The sequence below is a fragment of the Thermobia domestica genome, chromosome 11, assembly GCF_964235325.1.
Source record: "Thermobia domestica chromosome 11, izTheDome1.hap1.1, whole genome shotgun sequence".
NCBI classification, from domain to species: Eukaryota; Metazoa; Arthropoda; class Insecta; order Zygentoma; family Lepismatidae; genus Thermobia; species Thermobia domestica.
Window position 1 is genome coordinate 253,373,007 of NC_137464.1, and position 23,331 is coordinate 253,396,337.

At 37.4% G+C, this 23,331-nt stretch overlaps 1 protein-coding gene across 1 annotated transcript in view; it reads left to right on the forward strand.

Moving 5' to 3' along the window:
* The window catches only part of LOC145664940 (uncharacterized), a 56,928-nt gene extending 33,811 nt beyond the window's left edge, over nucleotides 1–23,117 (forward strand). The window contains exons 4-6 of the mRNA XM_081732057.1: nucleotides 14,264–14,379; nucleotides 17,352–17,513; nucleotides 22,870–23,117. Of these exons, the coding sequence (XP_081588183.1) occupies nucleotides 14,264–14,379; nucleotides 17,352–17,513; nucleotides 22,870–23,085 (494 nt within the window). The 3' untranslated portion in view covers nucleotides 23,086–23,117. The remainder of the gene's footprint in view (nucleotides 1–14,263; nucleotides 14,380–17,351; nucleotides 17,514–22,869) is intronic.
* The last annotated feature ends 214 nt before the right edge of the window (nucleotides 23,118–23,331 follow it).

Consider the following 23,331-nt stretch of genomic DNA (forward strand, 5'->3'; position numbering starts at 1 on the left):
TGATATGACGTTCTGATTTCTGTTCGAATTAAGTCAAGTCTAATATAAAGTTATTAGTTAATATCAACTATGACATTATTATGAAGATTGAACCCGTCAGATCAGCACATCCACACCAATTACATGGTGACTGTGACACAAATGATGTAGTGCTAAAATTATATTTCGCTCGGTTTTCTCGTTCCACTGATCCCACTCATTGCGCTCCATAATCTGCATCTGCTTGAGTGTGATAAGATACACTTTGCTCATTTTGTACCTAATGCACAGGAATAATGTAATACCACAACAGACTTCACCAACAGACCAGAAGCACAGAAATAATGTAATCCAACAACAGACTTCACCAACAGGTTTTTGTGGCTATTTACGTTCAAATTAATGCATCGGATGACCCTCTTCTCATTTACACCAATCATACCAGTTTCAACATGGCCTCTTTCAAGATAGTGGATATTCTTTTTATAACTTTTAACAGATCATATCGACCATCTCGTATCCATGTATGCTCATTTCGTGTCGCTACAATGATTAGTTTTAAAGAAAAACGTGCATTTTCTCACCATGTTCTTAATGCACCGACGTCCCACTTTTGATCTTTCTCGGGCCCTAGTGTCCCAACCAGTGGCGGCGGTTGGACGTTCAAAGTGAGGGGGCAAGACATGATCTGAATATTTGTATATAAATGTTAGTTTTCCTGGTTGTTTCTAACATTTTGTTTGACGAAAGGTTGTATAACTAATAGGATACTATATTTTCAGTTAAAATACCGTATATCGTATATAATAGTTTATTAAGTAAATTGAGAAGAACAAAGCAAGTAGATACTAGCCCTTTGTACTCTTAAACAACTGAAGTGTAAGAAGAGATTTGATTCCTTGCACATGAACATCTTAAAATTCTGTCTGGAAAATTGTGTGATCAGATTATTTAATAAATTTGCAAAACAAATAAATAGAAAGGATAATATTAATCATAGTAATGAATAATGATGCTTGTTTTGCTAAAGTTATATTGAAACTGAGGATTAATGAAAAACTTAATATTTAATTCCACACATGCTATTAAATGTATGTTATTACTCTTAGAAAATGAAAGGCAGTAAATACTACAAGCATATGCTACGACATTTAAAGAAATATTTGCTTTTGCAACTTCTTGAAATATGTTCGTTGCCATTAGGTGCAGTTTTCACTTTCTTGGAACACATCAAAACACAACAATACTTAGAATCAATTCACACTTCAGTTATACAAAATAAACTTAAAACCTAGAATTATGTTCAATTTACTAAATTTTATTGTATACACACTCGTACATCCTTAAACACAACACTTCACTCGTATATTACACTACAAAACAATGGAAAAGGTAGAAGTTGTTTCTTATCACGCTCTTTTTAATCGATATTCCTTACTTTAGAAAGAAGAAAAGACATTTTAGGAACTGTCAATTTTTGTGCAATTAAAGAATAACTTGTGAAATAGGCCCTACTTTTTTGCATAATGTTCTTTCGATTAGCTTCAAAGCGGCTCACTAACATATCGAGCCCTTGTAAGAAGAAATGAAAGTATGCTGAAATTGTGCTCCAATAGGTTATTTTTGGGGTTATTTTCTGTGGCGATTAAAACGCAATTACTGTAGCTTTCTTTACTCCACGGGAAGACAACCAAAACGTTTTCACGCAACAGCAAATATTATATGGCAGAATTTTTTTCCTATTAATCAGTAACACATACAAAATCGTTACATTTCCAAATGAAACTATATACATTAATTGGTTACTTCAAAAAAGTGCGGGGGCAACTGCCCCCCTTTGCCCCCCCTAATCGCCGCCCATGGTCCCAACGCCTTGGACTCTGCAGCTACAATTTTGGCTGTGCGAGTTTCCCGAGGTACTCTCTATATATACAAAGTTTCATGAAAATCGGGCTCTGATAGATACCTAGGGTTCCTTGTTAGAGGATGTCAGTTCAAATCCCTAACAGAGTTGCAAAATGTATTTGATACCTTCTTCGCGTCACGACCCACCAAGTTTTACCGCGATGGAATCTATGGTCTTCGAGAACGTTGGCAGAAGGTCGTCAATGCTGACGGGGATTATTTCTGGTCTTCCAGATACGTCTTAGGTGTCATATCGATGTTCGAAGGTGGTGGGTGAAAAAGCGACAGAACTTCCTTGGTTACTTTTAAAAAAAAATATAAGATCTCTTGCTCTGAGAAATAGGTCGCAGGAATGGAATATACTGAATCTAGCTCTTCTACAAACTTCCATGAATATTTTTTTGGGTTCATATGTACTTAATAAAATCCTTCGTAGTATTAATATCGATCCTTTAATCTAGGCACTGGATTTCCAACACACATGAAAAACGCAGATTTTTACCTACTTCTAAACTAAGCCTAAAAGCACTACACAGTAACCATTAATACTCCCAGCACATCCTGTAGACATGAAGAAAATTCTATTTTATTGGAAATGAATCATAATTACGAGGACTAGCTCGAGAGAGTAATGCTCCCGGAAGTAGGAACGAAATACACAATTCTGACCAGTTGGTTATTCGTTTCTTGCCACGTTGCATTCAAATAGGAGAAATCAAACGCTTGCTGCTGTCGGACCCCGTGGCCAAGCGTGCTAGTGCTATGTCCTAATAACGAATATCGCTTTTGGCGTGACTCAAAAAATTGATTTACTTACTTCCGTGCAGATAAGCAGTAGTAGTAGTAGGAGGAGGAGGATGATGAACGGGTTAGAAGCCCCGCACGGCTCGTTTTGTTCCACCTTGACCCCCATGATATAAATTTTGTGACCAAATTAAAACCGCTGGCTAGGATCGCGCGTAAAACAGCTGGCTAGAGTAGCGCGCAAAAAAACGTACTTCCGGGAGCATTACTCTCCCGAACGGGTCGTTAATTACGAACATTGTTATCACATTTCTGGAGATTTAAAGGGCATTGCTTTACTATTAGGATTACAAAGATAATTTAGAAAATACTGCAGTTTTCTTTTCTTCTTGGACAGTAGGGCAATGGAATCACATTACGCTGTGAAAGACTGACTCTGGGAAAATCATATACCCGGGACATCATGTTAAGTAGGGGAAACCGGGAATATTTAACTGAAGGACCCACTTGAGTCAAGCTTTTAAAAAAAAATTGCCCATTTACTGTGCACATGAGGACCATGAACCTCTGCTCAGTTGGGAGTTTCTTGTTCGTGTAATAGGTTGATGATTTTGTAATACTCGACGTGTTCAACAGTTATGATGAATGTGAATCTTAAAAAAGTTACAATACCTTACTTTTTGATCTGATACAAGATTATACACGCAGTAAACAATGTGACAAAGCTGTGAGTTAATATATTTACTGAAGTGTTTAACATACCTATGTGTGTGTAAGATATAATTTATACATGGTGTAGATGCCATTTCGAACCCTATCTCTGTAACATCTGCAAGTACCATTTCTTTATTCGCCAAAGTAAATAATGAGGCTAAATGAGACCAAAAAAAAAAAAATTAAGGCTATTTAAGTTAGAGGGGCTTATGGGTTCAAATTTAGAACCCATATCCTTTCCATCCTAATATAATTTTTGAAGATAAGTACTGCCAATCAACGCATTTTCCACAATTGCTTTTGTTAACTAAACTACCCTTTTTACCACAAATCTCGTCTTATAGGCAGACGCAACATCTACGTTTCACGTTACATAGTAACCAAAAACTAAAAACTACTTAGATCTCGCCGCCGGTCTAGTAGCTAGCACCTTACTCTTTTGGGACATGGGGTCCTGGATTCGATTCCCAGTGAGAAACCACTTAAATTTCAATGCATTACGCTGACTCGGATTCCACCTTAAATTCATGCCTCATATATCCTGGGTGCTGGAAAGGGACGCTAAATTAATAAGCAACTACCTAAATACGAATTCAAAATGAAATCTTTCAGTTTAACGTCCCACGATTATGACGTTTAGGCTACGAGAGACGGATAATTAAGGCAAGTGAATGCGGATGGAAGAATTGGTGGAATAAAAACGTGGAAGGAAACAAAAGTATCTGATCATATAATCTCGCTGAAAGGGATGCTAAACTAACAAAAGTATCTGAGAAAGCCCAAGAACACGATGTAGTTGACCACAAACTTACTTGGCTGGGATTGAACAAGGGACCCACGCACCAGAGATAAGCACTCTACAGCTGAGCCACCCTGCCTGCACCACAAATTCAGACTAGAATGGAGCTTATTTCGTCAAACGCGTTCTCTTCTTCAATTGAAGGGGTGGATTCCAAAAGAGCCTAAGTCAATTTTTGTCAATTTTGATATATTGGTTCTATTAAGTTCCATTTCAGCATCTTCGTATATTGAACAGGGTTTCATGCCGAAACTACATAAATTAAATTAATTGTTGGCAAAAGAAAACTGCGTTGTTTTCGAAAATGTCCTTAGTCAACAGTATTCTCTAAAGTTATTTTCTGATTCATGCTTACAAACACTTATAAAACTCTTGCTATATATGATAATTTGACCGTTATCTTACGAAATGTAGGCAATTACAATTTTCTATTACATAGATTACTTTTCTTTCACGGAAATAGAATGATGGTAACGCACACAAAATATCCTGCTTTACTTTTTTAACTTAGGCTAGTTTTAGACAGAAGCATTTATCGTAGTACATGTGCTGCCAAAAATCTCGTATAATACTCTATGGCATCAATAGGATATGGTGGTTTTACACGGTAGCATTTTAATAAGCATCTTGTCGTGACGCAGCAAACAAATCACTGGAGAAGAGCGCAATTAAGGCTCCGAAACTAAAAACAGAGATTTCAGTCGCTATTTCTTCCAGAGCTCTTTGTTCCATATCCTTATTATGATACAAAAGACTTTTAACTTTGTACAAACAAGGATGCTCCTCATAGTTTTAAAGCACCATAATAATAGCATCCCTAATCCAACTCATTTTTCTTTACTACAATTCAATTTCTCACACAAAATAAAAAGCATAGATATTTGGCACAAAATATTTCGCTTCCTTTTAACACACAACGGCGCTGCAATCGGACCAGAAATGCTGAGGAAAATGCTACTAAATAGCAGGTGTGGCAAGAGACAAGAAATGTCATAAGATATGCCATGGCATGGGCAATGCTATAGCATTTGCTACTACTTTACACGGTAGGATATCAATGATACGATTTTTGCTACGAGAAATGCTAGGGTAAATGCGTCCGTCTAAAACTAGCCTAAGGCTCTTTTGGAATTGAGCTCTTCGATTTCAGCAACTGAAAACTTTGTTAGTAATTTGCATAATCAACACCATTATGCTCAACATCGCCGATTTTTAAAAATTCTTCCTACTGCTACGAATTGTGATAAAAGCATACCCAAGAAGAAGAAAAAAATCCGTATATTTCTACAGGAAATTCCTACGATGTCGTATAAAATGAAGCTTATTAATGGAAGAATCTTAAAACCTATCCCGAAAACAAAGAAAAGAAAAAAAGAAAAATCTCTAGATGACCTGTAGAAACCAATTACTGCCACTTTTTTTTTTTTTTTTTTTATGAGCTTTACCATGAAACTGAATCTGAGGAAATTGTGGCACGTATACTAAAACAGTTCAAATACTACTCTTAAGAATCTGTCAAAAAAGGTGATTCGATTCACTATCAAGTATGTAAAATAGTGGTATCACGAGATATGTGAAATAGTTCACGGAAAGGAAACAACTTGTCTGTGGCACGAGCTGTGAAGTGAATATTTTAAAACACTTTTCGTTTATGACTTCAATAGAATGGTAGTTCTTAGCTTTAGTTCTTAGTTCTTAGCTTCAGTTTCAGCTAAAATACTTCAAATGCTATCTTATGGGGCGTTTACACTTGGTCGATTTAGTCGCACGACTAAATCGACTCGCTGCATTTGCCACTAAATCGAAGCAACTAGGCCGAATTAGATCGATTGATGTGTTCAATTATTTCAACCACAGAAAATAGAACGTCTTTCAATTCAGTTGCCAGTCGATTAGTCGCCTTCGATCAACAAGCGATTAAGTTGAAGTCCCGTTTACACGGTCGATTAAGTTGAAAGTGACGTCAATTCAACTGAATCGAACGCAAATCGACTAAGTGTAAACGCCCCATTAGAATCTAAATCTTATTATAATAACTGATTTAAAAAAAATAAAAAAATGTGTTAGAAGACTTTCTGCATTCTAAATGTGCTTCGTAATCCTGTTTTAATACTTTATTTCCAGGAGAATAATATAAGGCTGTAACTTTAGATATGAGTTAGAATAAAACTTGAAGAAAAAGTTAAATATATTTTTAAACCTTTATCTAAAACGTTTCCTCTTATGATATTTAGTGTTGATTTAGTAAATTAGTATTAACTTAGGAATGATTTTTTAACATTATAACAACAGTACAGCAACGATCCAAATAGTCCCTCCCGAGATCCGAATAGCCGCATGTATTTTGAAAGATTAATTTTCTACCATTTTTACTTTTAATGCTTTTCTGGCTATTCGTTATACATAGGTTCTTAGTTCTTTCACCACTTTGACATTTGAACTATATAGGATAATTTAATGTGACACCGAGTTAAATAAATCGTCTGTTGCGCTGGTTAACCGAAAAATTGGGTTTTCTCTTACTATACTCAGATAGCACAGGTCTTCCCTATGTTCCTTCAGTGTAAATTCATACAAAGTAATGCTTACTGCTTCTTCTACATAAAAAATTAGGACTAATTACAAACTCCATTAGAACTATGGATAGCTAGCCTGAAAATTCACTTTGTACATTTAACCTAGAATTTTCTCTAATAACTTGGGAGCCGTAAGCGATGAACGAATACTTAAATCATGTCATCCAAAAAAAAAAGCAAAGTATTAAGATATATGAGATCCTCACATAATGGACGACTACTGCTGGGTTTTAATTAACGAACTGCTTTCAATTCAAGAATCCAATATGCTTCTGCTACACAAAACGTTACGAGCTTCTAGGAACTTTATATTGCAATTTTCGATGGTTGATTTGGAGTTTAGTGTCCCGTTTAGCGACGTGTATCTACAGCTTAAAGTGGGATTCGAACCATCTGAGCTTCCGCCGGGAATCGAGACCGGGTTTCCTGCACCAAAGGCGCGTACAATATCTATACAGCCATGAGGGAGCTCATGGACTGAATTTGTATGAGAAAATACGTCTTAAGTCATAATTCCATACAATAAAGCTATATGACACGTAACCATCTTCACTTACACGCATACTCACCATCGACTGACGCGCCTGCTCTTTTCAGATGCACGTCCACAATATCACGCGTGCCCATCAGTTCCGCTCTGCTCTAACTCCGTGAGATACTATTCATGCTTAGCAAAGTTGGTTTCTTTTATTTGCACTGTAGTTTGTATAACATATATATGGGCGTTGTGGTTATATTATAGCGGTTAAGCTCTCCTAAAGTGAATCTGTACTGAAGGTACTCAGGTATGGAACTCATGCCATAAGCAATAATTCATTTGTACTAGTCGTGTATTTCCTGATGAAAGGAGTACACATTACATGAGTTCATATATGTAACTGTGAACTGAGATAACATGGGAAGTATTATATCTATGCGATCTATAGCGGACAATTCGAATTTGATTTTCAACAGAAGTAATCGGACAATGTGTTCGTGGTTAAAAAGAAGAGAAAGAAGAATTTCACATTTCATTTAGTGAAAGATATCATCCCTGTTGGAAGTGAATCTTAGCAGGTATATTAACCTTACTTGAGAAACATATTTATTATTTCAAAGACTAAATTGATTTTGATTTAAGATACCACCAATATTAGTATATTTTATGGTTATTCATATCCTAGAAAGCTACGCATTTTTTATTTATGATAATAATTTAGATCTCATAGCAAAACTTTCGAGGTAAATCCATACTACAATAGTTATACTCGACAGAAAAATTTTCACGATCGTAAGTTCATTAGCAGAATTCATTTTTAGAGAAGGTCGTCCGGTTTTTTAAAGATATCTCTCGAAATAATTGTTAAAAATTTATAATTACTTCATTAATTATCTCCTTATGCTTCGGCAAAATGTTTATCACGGGCGATGTGACACTCTCTTGGCACAGGTGAAGTTGAGGGGTTCACCAGAAATAATTCTTTAAAAATTATTTCAGTTATGTACCTCCACATCTTTTTGCATAATATCTCCATTAAGCAACACGACAATGTACTGCTGACGTCTCCATTAAAAAAACAATCAATCAATCAATTACATCTTAAATGTTTCAGTGTTGGTATTATTTTAATTATTAAGATTACTGAGCTTGTGTATAGCCCGCTCCCCCCAGTTCTTTGTCACCGGAAATGGAAGAGTCACTGCTACTACTACTACTACTACTACTACTTATATCGAGAACAGAACCCAACCAACCCCTGCGGGGCTTCTAACCCGTTTTCTACTACTACTACTGCTGCTACTACTACTATTACCGCTACTACTACTGCTACTATTACTACTTATACTGAAGCTTCCTTACCACAAGATTTACATCTTAACATGCGATTCCGATTCATTATGAACTAGTATGAATCGTTAGAATCACTATGATTCGTTAAAAATCACTGGGGGGAGCGGGCTATACTCAATCTGATTACTGAATAAAATAAAATAATATAAAAGCTTAGTTGATCAGCCAACAAATTCAAAATGGTATCTGTACTTTCTAATAAGAAAATATGGTCACCAGGACCCTTTCCACTTACGTAGCAAAAAATTAATCTACTCAATCAAACCCAAATATTACAACAGAAGAACAAAAAACATTATATCCTTCTACGTGCTAACACAATTATTCGTAATTGTCGTTTGAAGTTACATACCTCTCAACGATCCATTTTAATATAGACTTCTGTCAGGTTAGCCCAACGTTATGTTTTGTGGTACGAGCCTATTTTCCACTGCTCAATTAACTGCCTCAGCTGGGCTACATTGTATTGTTGTCAATATGCGGCTCAGATCATCTTACTAATCAATCCAAAATTTCTCTTTCCAATGGCTTCCTACATAGAACTGGTTACTTACCTATAAAAAAGATAAAAGTTGTGAGAACATTGTATATTGACAAAAATACACATAACGTTAACAGGGTGTCTACTAAAATTCCAAAATGAAATTTCGTGACCCTTTCTTTCCCAAACCATAAAGTTTAGTAACATTCTCAAGAACGAATTTGGGTGCGAATTTTCATGAATGTAATAGAAACGTGCTTTGCTTACGATTTGGTAGCGTCTAAAGCCGATCATAGACATTTTTGGTGGTGAACTTTGACATTTTATAGAACAAAATCTTTAAGTCTACGCTTATATTTGTACAGACAAAAAAAAAAATCGTGACCCAAAAGCTAAATTTCTTGACTTTCATGACCGATAAACACCCTGGTTAAGGTATACAACTGTGACTCATCTGTTTATGTCGAATTACAATATTTATATTACTTAATCTACCCCTCTTCAACATTCTACAGAAATCTTATAGTGAAATAGTTTGTGCTGTCGATATGTTTTCTTTTATGAAATAATACTTTTTCAAATCAATTATGATGTAGGTTTAGATTTTTTTTTTAAAGTAATACGAGGGAAGTTCGGCAATTATTGTCTCTGATATAGAAGGATTTTTTTTTTTTTTTTTTTTCGTAAAGTCACCCATTACAGAAACGCACTTCATCAATCTACGTTATTGAGCTATTACACTTTGTAAAACAAATGGCATATCAGTAAGGCATTGTTTCATAGCATGTTTACAGCTTTTGCCTTCCCAACGAATTCATGTGACCATTTTTTCTCCCTTTCGTTAATCACTTGGTAGGAGAGGGCACTTCCATATCAGCGTGTATCTCCGTAGGCCATATTAAGCCTTTCATCTGAAAATATTTGTCTACGATATCTACTTCAGTTTTATGTATTTTCACAACCTGGATGCCCTTGCTACCCACAAACTACAGATAACACAACCAGTATCAATGACATTGTCCTGTACTTTGGGACACGTATTTGTAAAGCTTTCAAGTATAACATAATACAATCACAATATGTGTGTCCAACTCCTATATTAGAGAAAATAATTGTTGAATAACCCTCGTAAATTGTACTCACCAGAAAGTTACACAGATAAATTTCCGGTTTTGTTTTTGTTTTTTTTTTTATTTTTTTAATATCTTGGAAAAAAGGAGTACAAGTTTGGACGAAGTTGATAAGCACTGTTCAATAAATTGCGTACATGTAGGTGATAAGAGAAGAGTTCGATTTACTATTTAGTCTGAAGCCTGTAATTACCTTAAATATATTTTGTATCTGATTTTTTAAAATGACATTTACTTTTCCCTTAGTTTAGCGTGATCAAATTTAGATTTAAAAAAGGGAACTTGAAAAATTGGCATAATTTGACAGTCCATCTAAATATTGTTGTCTGATTACTCATGCCAGCGAGGAAGATGGCTCTACTTTTCAAAGTAACAATTTCTGTTTATTTAAACCGATTCCAATTTTAACTTTTTACAATATCTTTTGATTTTTAACATGAACCAGAAGTCCTTTGATATCGATTTCCTTTGAATTCATTTTTTTCTTACAGTCTGAATTACAAGTTGGAAGTTTGGTCTTTCCTTCAAACAACGGCTGAAGACCATACAAGAAATAACTAGTATACTGCGTAATTACAAGCCAAAATGGGAGGGACATTTACAAAAAATCCTCTCGTTTCCACTTTTCTCGAAACATCCGACGACTTTCTGAAGAAAAAAAAAATCCATTAAAAACCGGACGTCTGGTTACCATGCCTTACTTAAAAATACTATAGCCCAAACTTAAAACCCTACAAACACGTTGGAGAGAATTGAAAAATAAAACTTTTTTGGATCAAAAGATCCAATATACAGGGTGTTTAAAAAACACCGACAACGTTTGGGAGGTGATTCCTGACAGCAAGATAAGACAAAAAGTATAGACCAATGGTTCTCAAACTTGTTATCGCGACCCACATTAAACAATAAAAAGAATTTTGTGGCCCGCCTGCTTTTATTCAAATACACATTGACATTCTACGTAATGGTTGTGTATTTAAATTTTGTAAATCACACCTCTAATTCAAGCTGGTTCAATAATAGTTCGTATGAGTGACTAACATGTAATTTATTGGGGATGTTGTGAAGTAGAGCTCGATGCTTAAATTTTAATAAATCAAAATTTAGTTGGTTTCCTTTATGTCTGTCGTAAATATCTCATTTTAAAACTAAATTGTAATGTAAATTTATGAATGCAGTGGCCCTGTCCTCTGTCGGTACGAGAATATCAGTCGGTCGCGATCGAGCAAGTATAATGTAAATTTCTTTCTCAATAAATATATCTATTATATGAAATTGTACACATGTGTAAAAAGTGTTAAATTGTACACATGCGCATAGAGAGGTCACACAGAGTTGACACTACTCCCGACGCAATGCCCTACTAACCCCTGACAGAGTTTGACTCACCCACTCTCTTTCCATCCTAACCCAGCATCTCTACTGACTGCACAACAAGGGAAGGCTCTCAATAACAACGCACTCTTCAATTCATTAACAAACGCCTCCAATTTTCGTTTTCTGAATAAAACTCCAACAAAAGTTTCTGTATCAAAATAAAAGTTTCATTATTAAAAGGAAAACTTATCGCGACCCTCGACCCACCAGTGTGTCGCGACCCACACTTTGAGAAACACTGGTATAGACCAACCTCGGTACTCAAATGCTTCCTTTCGGAGTTATAAGCTGCCGAAAACATGAGAATATGAACTTTAAATGTCCATAGCTTCAAACCTTAGGAACGAGCATGAGCCTTATCCAAATATCTGAGTTTCAGAATCCTGCGGTACTTCCGCAACAATTTTTCTAGAGGTAGTTGTTGAGTACTTCAAATTATATGCCTGTAGCCAAACTTATTCTATAAAAATTGTTGCGTGAGTACCTTAGGATTCAGAAACATGTGTTTTTGGATAGGGCACGTCCTAAGTCTTGACCCGACTACGGTAGGTCTCATAGTTTTGGAGCTAAGGATCTTTAAATTTTATCTTTTCACGTTTTCGGCAGCCTATAACTCCGAAAGAAATCATTTGTGCACCCATGTTGGTCTATATTTTTTGTTTTATCTTGGTGTCCGCAATCATCTCCCAAACGTTGTCGGTGTTGTTTTGAAATACCCTGTATTTCAGTCAAAAATTTTCTTGTAGGTTTTATAACTGGAAAACTATATACAGTGTAGCCAAACCCAAACTATCAATTAACTCAGTATGATGTGCTTATTCAGTATTTAAAAAAAAAAAAAAAAAAAAAAAAACTATTTAGGGACCATCCAAAAATTTTGTGGCCCCTGATCCAAAAACTAATAATTGGCCAAGATAGCAATCTTTTAATGCATTTTTAAAGATCATTCCTAAAACTCTTGTTAAAACACAGACTGCCGCCACTTAAAAAACTTTTTGACTTTCCAGCCCATGGGCAATATAGTAAATATCATGGTAATCAATGTGTATTATCCTTCTGAGCAAAAAATTGTGTGTATTTTCTTTCAAAACCAGTTTTTCTCCAGACTGCAGGTGTTTATTATACCAGCAGGCTAGAGACCTGCACGGGCCGGGCCGGGCTTGGGCGGGCCGACACTCTTATTTCTTTGGGCCGGGCTGAGCTTGGGCTGGCTGACACTGATTTCTCTTCAGGTCGGGTTGGGCTGGGACCGATCAATTGCAATTCTTTAATAATTATTGACTTTCGTTAAACGATAATTGGAATAAAGCCAAACGTTGAAGAAGTGTGTCCGTGAAAAATGTTACAAAGAATGCAATAGCTATTTACAGTTTGTGTTGCTTAGCGGCTCCACTTTCACTATAGAGGATTGCAGGCATTATGCGGTAAATTGAGCTCTGACCTTGACCTTCGCTGAACTCAAAATATAACAAGAAGGGGTGGGAATGTTTTGCCTGTCGCTAAACAATATTGCCATCTTCACTTTGTGCTAAAAATCAATTAAGTTAGATTTTTGTTACAGGGAATGGAGTTTTTGTTCTCTCGATGACAGGCAAAGTTCTACGAGGCAATGGTACCATTCGGGAGGCAAGCGTCAGGTTGTAAACCAGAGTTTAGAAAAGGTTTCTGAGGTTAGGTCAAATTTAGTACTAAATTCTGAGAAAAATTGGGGCTCGAGCTAATTTAAAAAAAAAAATATCGGGCCGGGGTCGGGCCAAACACTTTTAAAATTTATCGGGCCCGGGTCGGGCTTGGGCCAAGAATTTTAAAAAACTTATCGGGCTGGGCCGGGCTCGGGCCGAAAATCTCCTAAACTTTTCGGGCCCGGGCTGGGCCGGGCCTTGGTACGTTCGAGCTGGATTGGACTCGGGCCGAAAAATTCGGCCCGTGCAGATCTCTACAGCAGGCCGGCTAAATGAAGCTGCCATAAGAAACTGGTGATCTGAGTGCACACACCGTGGGCAGTTCTGCTCGAGGAGCAATATCTCCATGTGCCCATATGGTGGGCTGCCTGCCGCCATGGTATAATACAGCGGTAGCCCATTGTGTGAGCAACATGGCAGTCTAAGTGTTAAGAAGGTTTTTAACAAAATGTAAATTGTCCCGGGAGTTATCATTTCACAGTTGCTCAACACCGTTTGCAGCATATAAGTTTCTTTAAATGATATACGCAAATGATGACGTCAAAATGTATTTAAGTTCTCTTTCCGAAGCACATTGAACAGAAACGTTTCTTTAGGTTTCGGGAGAAGAACTGACAGGAATCCAAAACGTATTCGGCTCCGTTGCCATTAACAATCTTGACATATGTCAATGTCACTATACCACAAACATGGAAGTATAGGTAGTTATTTTGGCGTATTACACCAGTAAAAACAAAACTATGTGTCACAAAGGACGTAAAGGTGCTTCGTTTATGTATGAAATATGATGTCCATACACAACCATTGGTCTTAAAAACTTCAGGCAGGACTTCAAATAGGGAGGAGGAAGCAGAGCATGTGTCCCGGGAGTGTGATTGGTGAGGTGTCTGAAAGGGCATTGAGGGGTCAACGAATTTTGCGTTCGCTCCGAGTGACAAAAACAAGTGGTTGGCCTGATATCAGGGTAACTGATGGTAACTACTCTTTCACCTTGTATTAGGCATATCATCATCTTATATTCTACTTTTCATTGTCTACTTTGCAGAGTCATTTAGAGTAAATGGAATCATAATGACTAGTGTCTCCACCAAAGCCTACCAGTATTACGAAGAAAGTGTCCCACGGCTGCCACTTGTTAAACCACTAAGGATTATTGAACTAGTAAGTATAAGGATATAAAATTTTATACGACTCTTTAAAGTGGCTTCAAACATAAGCAGAAATACCTCTCCTTAGTGCTTGTTACTGTTTTACGATGTAAACAGGGGTAAAAGTGGATCTGAAGAGGTAGGGGGACGCATGACGTCACGCCGTTCCCCGTGTCTGTCTTTGACCATTGTAACTTTCTAGGAAGTGGGGGAGGCCTTATATACTGTTTTGAAAGTGGGGGAACGGCGTCAGCCCGCGTTCTTCCCTCACTTTTATCCCTGGATGTAACATGCTATTATGATTTGATTAATTTGCGTCTATGAACGATAGTAATAAAACTTTGGTCGATGATTAATGTCTACGTAAATCACATAGTCTTACATCTAAAGGAGGTTGATAAGTTTATATCTGACCGATTCGGAAACGCTGTTGTCACCTATGTAGGTGCAAGAATCATGAAACCGGTGTCGTTATCAGTGTGGCATCTCAGCTTGCAGGTGCCAGAGTGTGGCGTTAATGCTAGTGGAAGCGTATCGTTATTGAGAAGGGTATATCATGGCTCTTTTCTATGCATATTTTTCGTACAACTTAATAGTACAACAGTGTAGAGAAAACTGTGTTAACCATCGAAATAACCAAATCAGGTCCATGCAGGAGCATTCGCCAATAAAAGAGGCCATTCGAAATTACTAGCGAAAGTGTCATCTGAGGCCTTTCATGGAAATTATCAACTGGCTGGCCGAGAAAATCCGCTGCCTCAGAGTAACATGGTCTAGATATTAAATCTGACGCAGTTCGTTGGCAACCCCGTCGTTCATTGCCATGCTGCTTGCGAGGTGCGTTCTTAAGAGGTGCGTGCACCTCTCCTGCCACATTACTGTATGTAAGACATTCTCTGCTATAAACTATGTGAAAGACACTTAGCGGAGATCAAAGTGAAAGAATATTGTCACATTGGATGAAGCCTATATTTATTTCACGCGTAAGGGCAACATTCGGACAAATTACGTGCCGTGACACTTCTGGCAACAGACTATCGAGTTGTACTACCGTCACTACCAAGGAAGAGAATAATGTTTGTCGTCGCATACAGTTAGGAAGAGGAGTTGGAGGTACATTACAGCTGAACAAAAACGTGAAAATGAATGTTGCCTACTTTCAAGAATTTATCATGATGCGAATCTATCGGAAAGACTTTCGTTCGTACGGAGCCAGTAAGAACCAGCTGTAGATGCACATGGACAAAACGTCCACAAATACCCTTCGGTTTTATCACGATATGAACCAGGAAACGGTACATGCCTTTCATAACATTCCCATTAAAAGTCCTGACGTCAGCCCAATGGAATGGAGCGATATTCCTATGCTTGTGTTCTAACGTAACTTGTAGCAGTGGAAATTGTGGTCTTGGGTGGTACTCCATAACGCTGGAGGATTGGTAGAACACGACCGATGTTGGTGGTACTGCTTTCCATGGGTTAAGTACACTCTGAAAATCAGTCGGATACAACCCGATCAACTTTCTGATTAATTGATATCCAGAAAAGTTTTGTAATCTTAAATTTATGTCTGTCATTTAAGTGACTTTTAAACATAGGATTGAGATCTATGAGCAATCATGTATGATCAACCTCTAGAGGTTGAGGTGCACTTAGAAAGACTGCTCAATTTCCGAGAAAATATTCCTGAACGATCCTCTTTAACAAATATTCTATGACAACCATTGTACTCATCTCAACCAATATACAGGGTGTTAATGAACTATACCGACGAACAGTAAGAGGTGATTCCTTACATCAAAATAAGAACAAAAGTTCATATCACTGTGGGGGAAAGTTCATAGTTCCAGAGCTAGGGATGTCCAAAATCGTGGAAAAGCTAAATTTCAACACGTGCTATTTCGAATTTGAGAAACCATGAAATGAAGTAGCGTTCTATATCAGCATACAGGAAGTCATATATACATAATCTAAAATTATATATTTCATCAATGCGCAATGGATGTGCAAGGGATTCCGTACAGAGTATACAATTCGCAGACATGCTCTCAACAGAATTCTCAGATATGCTTTGATTTCAAGGTGGGTTCAACGAGACAAATGGAAAGACTTGACAACAGTGAAGACGGAATGCTTCGGTGGAAAATCGAACGTATTAGGGAACGGCAACTGTATGTATGGTCCCTCGTGTTCGTAATAACGCGTATTGAGATGTTTCGTTCCACCCTTACACGTGAAATACACCGTGACATTGCAGCACGCGTTATTCCGAACACGAGCAACCATAGATTGTTGTGTTTGAGTTTAACGTCCCGTTCAGCAGCGAGGCTATATGAGACGTGGACCTACTGATTAACGTGGAATCCGAAACACATGAGCTCCCGCCGGGACGAGCAACCATAGAGCTAGCGGTTCCTAGGGCGCCCGACTTTCCGCCGGAGTATTCGGTGTCCATTCTTGTCAGGTTTACTTTACTTTGCTTTAGACCCACATTAAAATCAAAGCATTTCTGAGAATTAAGTTGCAAGCATGTCTGGGAATTATACCCTGTAGATAATCCCTTGCAAATCCATTGCATATTGATGATTGCATTTTTGTATTGTGTATGTATGACTTCCTTTACGCCATGGGCCGTCACTTCATAGTTTCTCTAATTCAAAATAGCACGTGTTGAAACTTAGCTTTTCAACAATTTTGGACAGTCCTAGTCCTGAAACTATGAACTTTTCCCCATAGGTTCATACGAAGTTTTCCTCTTAGTTTGATATCATGAATCATCTCAATACCCCAATAGTATAACAATCATAAAATATTTGTAAAAATGATACTCATACATAACCAACTGGAAAATATGAACAAAACTATGAACCGTGATGCAGCTCTTGTCTTTGTCCCTTTTTTCAGATTCTTATTATTTTTGTAATTTCACACAAAGGAATATAAGTTCAACGTAGTACATGTAAAACATTTTAATTTTATTTGCAGATTGCGAGTGCCACATGTCTGGTTCTGCTCTACAAATTCAGCCAGCAGACAACAACCATATTGGAAGTAAATGTAATGTATGTCTCATTTGGAAGCTGTCTTATTGCTTCCTTTAGTGACGTCATTAGTCAGTGCATGGGAGACCCCATTGGTGGCATTCCAGTAAGTTGTTTAATTATGGGAAAATGAATACGAAACCGGTGGATAATTGCTATGATATTGTTATCATGTTTTTACAGTATTTTGATCTACAGGTGTTTTTTGATGCATGCTGTTTATTAACCTGTTGAGGATAAATGGTAAAGTTCTACGGGTTTCGGAATTCAATTCCGCAGAAGGTCGTCGTGACTAGTGTCTTCCAAGGTTTGGCTTGTTTCACAAGGCAATAACTTTTTAAATATAGATTCTTGTGAATTTTGTTCTAAATATTCCTTAGATCTTTCGTAACTATTTTTTATGTACGAAAGCTTTCTCAAAATGTCCATATTATCAGTGTGTGAAACTGCGAATACGCAAATTGTACAATGCTTTTTTAAAAACTTTTTTCCTGGCTAATCACGCATAAATCGTACCGCAGGTTGTCCTCACAAAAGCATACCATGTGTTATTTTATTATTATTATTATTATTATTATTATTGAAAATATAACGCTAAATACATTAAACTTTCGCTAATCCGGTCATTTGTAGTACAGAGGCGTGCTAAGTAGCGAAAAGTTAAGGATTAAAACTGTTTCGGTCATAAGATTTTGTACGTATACTCGGTATATGAAAAGATTCATTGGACATATCGAAAGATTACCACTTGCTAACGAAGTTCCTCCACCAGACCACTAGCAGATTGTCTTTTGTCTTTCGCGCAATGGACGTACCTCATTATTCAAATTATATGGTTTAAAGTGATTGTCCTAGGCGGGAGATCTGCTACTGAGCTGAATAGTGTTTACTGAGGGTCGGTCGAACCAGTGGGAGAAGGATTTGGGAGTCCTTAGCGTATCACGCGTGTCCTGCGTAGTGCTGGGGTTTCAATAGTGAAGAAATTCGAAACACACAGGTAATGGCAATGTATTATCATGGTTGCGGTTATGTCCGAAGATTTCATGTATCCACTGTAGTACCATAGGTGTATAAAAGGCCTGTGTTCTATAACAGAGAGGGACAATGACGTGATAATCTCTTCACTATCATGTATATATGTATATATGTAAGTATAAATACTATGACAAGGCACAGAGAACACAATTAATTGCGGAGTTAATAAAACACTGAATTTTTTTACACACCAAACAAACTGATTTAAGATTTGTTAGAATGAAATGTTTATAAGTAGTATTTGCGTGGAGTTGTACATGTTACCGTTAGAAAAAAAAAAAAAAACCTAGAATATATATAAAGAGCGATCAACTGAAACCCGTTCGTTCCATGTATTATTGGTATAGTGCCTAGGAGAATATTTTTTATTTAATAGTGTAATGGCTAATGTCCCTGTGTGTTGGGTGTAGGACTGTTGGTGATACGTGTTTCCGTTTTTCAGGTATAACGAGTAAAAGATCCAGGGGCGGATCGGGGCAATCGCCCTCCCCCCCAGAAGAGGAAACTTTCTTATTTTATATATAAATAAAACCTATCCCAGAGTTTGGAACTCTTACAAGTAGCTCTAAGTAGCAGTATTACAACCCACCGCCCCCCAGAAGTCCGTCCTGGATCCGTCCCTCGCGTTCAAGATCCCCAATAGGTCCAAACAGGACCAACGTGCCGTCATTCAGTTTCTGAGTGCCGAAGGTTGTCAACCAGCTGAAGCGTTCCGGCATAGACGTGTATGGTAATGCATGCGTCTCCAAAACAACAGTGGTGCACTGGGCCAGAATATTTCGGAAGGGAAGTGAACAAACCACTGATTATCCCCGTCCTGGTCAAGCCCAGGTTGTTACCACAGAAGACACGCGTCAAAAGATGAATGAGGCTATAGCTACGGATAAACGCATTAGTATTCAATCCATAGCGAACGGGTTAAACATGAGTTTTGGTACTGCTCAGAAAATTGTGAAAGATCTGGGGTATCATAAAGTGTGAGCGCAGTGGATCCACAGGGTGTTGACGGAAGACCAAAAGTTGGAGCGTATGTGTTGCGCCATTGAACATCTGTCACCTTACCATTTGGAAGGTAACGACTTCTTGCTGCGCATTGTTGCTGAGGATCAAACTTCGTGCCATAATTTTGAACCGAGTTCAAAGTCTTCCAGTACGCAGTGGAAGCACTCCTCATCTCCACGTCCCAAAAAAGTTCAAGACGTAACCGTCTGCGGGGAAAGTTATGGTGTCTGTGTTCTTTGATTGGCATGAACCATCATTGCTCGATTTCAAGGAACCAGAACAGCCCCATCAACGCCGCACGCTATTGTCAGACCCTGACACAGAGCCATCAAAAACAAAATGCCTGGTTCATTGACCGCTGGAGTCATTCTGTTGCAGGATTTGTTTCAACGATTCGAGTGGGAAATGTTGCGACACCCGCCTTACAGCCCTGACCTTTCACCTTGTGACTTTCACATCTTTGGGCCTGTAAAGAAGGCTTGAAAGGTCCGAGATTTCAGTCTGACGTTGAGGTTCAGGACGCTGTGCGTGACTGGTTTGATAGCCGTCCAAATTTTACATGGACGGCATTTGTAAGTTTGTAAGCGTTGAGACACTGGTCTCACTGTGTTACTGTGATGACTTCTGAACAATATTTTTACTGCACTCTAACCATAGACGCCTCTAGATAGTGTACAAGTTCCCACTCGAAATAAAATTTATTTCATGAATTATGATTACTGAAGGGTTTCAGTTGATCGACCCTTATATGTAAATACAATGTTAGTTTCCTACACATCATCATCCGCCGTTATTGGCTGGTCATTTTCCGCAACTGGGAAGCTTCCAGCTCCACGGTCTTCCGCTAAATTCTTTCTTTTCACATACGATTTCTCTGTTTTGATATCGCCCATCAATTGTAGCTACACTAGACTCTCGCTAATCCAGCGCACATTCAACCAAAAACACGTGCACAATGAATTATCGTACGCATGCGCAACAATGCTTACCGTCGCATATCATCATTGCGCCAGTTAAAAATAAGGGACATGTTTCATAATGAGTGATACTACTCAAGGACTAAGTTTTCTTTAAAACTTTGTGTATATTTGGATTTAATAAAGTATATGCTCTATGTTTTCGAAATAAATAAAAACCACGATAAATAAATAAATAAATAAATCAGATAGATTAGTTTTCTGCTCGACCCAACTAATTCTCTAAATTTTTCTCCACACCCACATTTCCAAAGCTTCCAGTCGTTTTTTGTCTATAAAAGTACATAAATAAATAACAACAAAAACTGCCGATTAATATTAGCAATGAACAATATACTTTATAGCGCCATGAAAGGTCCACTCTTCTGGATTTTCCAAAACCTACGCATAAAACTTTACCGTCAAGCATGTTACTTTGTTAATCTAAGTTAGATGTCATCTACCGACTGATATACGAGGGAGGATCAGAAACTAAGGCCGATATTTCTGGAGTTTCATTTGTTATACAGGAATGAGGAGAGTGTGGTAAATTTATTACATGGAGTTGGTAATGCAGAATTGCAGCCACCCACAGTGCTAGTTGTAGATAAACACAAACGTTTGGAAAACTTGTCTTGCGAAGAAATCTGCTCAGTTATTCGATTTCTGTGGGCGAAGCATGTAACCGCGGATGAAATTCAGTATATCGCAAAATGGTGTCGAAAGTTTGCGGCTTCTAGAGAAAAGTCACCGGCGACGAGGAGCTCAGTGGCCGACCCAGCACGACATCAACAGATTTGAACACAGCTCATGTCGAGGACCTCGCTTCAAGCGATTTCCACGTGTTTCCGCACTTGAAGAAGCACACCTAGGAGGCCATCGCTTTGCTTCAGACGAGGAGGTGAAACACTTCGTGACAACGTGGATGAACACGCAAGGACAGGGTTTTTACCAGGAGGGAATGTTCAAACTCTTCCTACCATGCGACAACTGCCTCATCCGATATGGAGAGACTATGCCAAAAGAATAACCTAATGTATGTGTTATGTGTTAGCTGTATTGGTTGTATGAAATAATATATACACCTTTCACTGTAGGTTTTGTAACCTTACTTTCTGATCACTCCTCGTATGTACTATCTGTTGGCTGTATTGGTTGTATGAAATAATATATACACGTTTCACTGCAGGCTTTGTAACCTTACTTTCTGATCACTCCTCGTATGTACTATATGTTGGCTGTATTGGTTGTATGAAATAATATATACACGTTTCACTGCAGGCTTTGTAACCTTACTTTCTGATCACTCCTCGTATGTACTATCTGTTGGCTGTATTGGTTGTATGAAATAATATATACACGTTTCACTGCAGGCTTTGTAACCTTACTTTCTGATCACTCCTCGTATGTACTATCTGTTGGCTGTATTGGTTGTATGAAATAATATATACACGTTTCACTGCAGGCTTTGTAACCTTACTTTCTGATCACTCCTCGTATGTACTATATGTTGGCTGTATTGGTTGTATGAAATAATATATACACGTTTCACTGCAGGCTTTGTAACCTTACTTTCTGATCACTCCTCGTATGTACTATATGTTGGCTGTATTGGTTGTATGAAATAATATATACACGTTTCACTGTAGGCTTTGTAACCTTACTTTCTGATCAACCCTCAATGTGTAATCTTCGAACAATATTTAGGTTAAACAGACATTAAAACTTAAAAGTTTAATTTTATATGTTTAGGTTATGCCTTATTAACCATACTATTTAATGTCTTTTGTTAATGTCATAATGAAGAGATAAATAAGGACATATTTCAGGATGAATTTAAGCTGAATAAGTCCCATGGTTTTCGTACAGTATCAATTTTTAGGTTTAGAAATATGGATTTTGTCTATTTTCTCGAAAACTACGCACGAGGTTTAATAATACAAGGTGTCTACTAAAATTCCGCAATGAAACGTCGTGAGTTTTTCGTGACCTTTTCTTTACCAAATCGTAAAATTTCCTAATATTTTCAAGAGCAAATTTCGGTGCGAATTAGACCGAATTTTCATTCATGCGACAGAAACGTACTTTGCTTGCGATTTGATAGCGTCTAAAGCCGACCACAAACATTTTTGGTGGTGAATTTTGACGTTTTATGGAACAACATTTTCTAATCTGTACTTACTTTTGCACAGTTAAAAAAGAACCGTGACCCAAATTCTAAATTTCGTGACTTTCATGACCGTTTTCTGATTTCGTGACTTTTTCATGACATTCGTAACTTTCGTGACCAATAGACACCCTGTAATAAACCCACATCATCTTGTTCAGATCATTAAGATCTATCATTTGGTATATTTATGCATTTTTTTTAACCCTGGGCAACTCCTTTTAGCCAAACCTTTCAAACCTCCTAAAGACTAATTAGCATAATTCTGAAACTTCAACTGCTTTCTTTCTTTTCCATTTCAGATGGCGATTTTAAGCTTTATCCACGGCATATTATTCTTTATAAGTGCAACACTGTCATCGAAACTGTATAATTTCCCTGAAAAACTGAAAACCGTGATTTTGGAGGGAGAACTGGAAGGTGAGAAACCAACATATATAATAACGACGGCCATCTTGTCTATCTTCGGAGGATTTATTCTTATTTTAGATTCTGTTCTATCATTTAGATATGGATAAATAAATAAGTAAATAAATAAATAATAAAATAATTATTGTTTTCGTTATTTTTATTATTTTTGTAAATACTACGTCAGAAACCAAACAAGTTGAGTGTTTTTCTTTCTATTAAGTATGCCTCTTAACAATTTCAAAATTAAATATCAATATACAAATAGTATTCAGACTTTTTATACAGGGTGTATCAAAAATCAGGGACACAGGTCAAGACCGTTATGAGTAAAGATACGAAAAATAGATAGATGA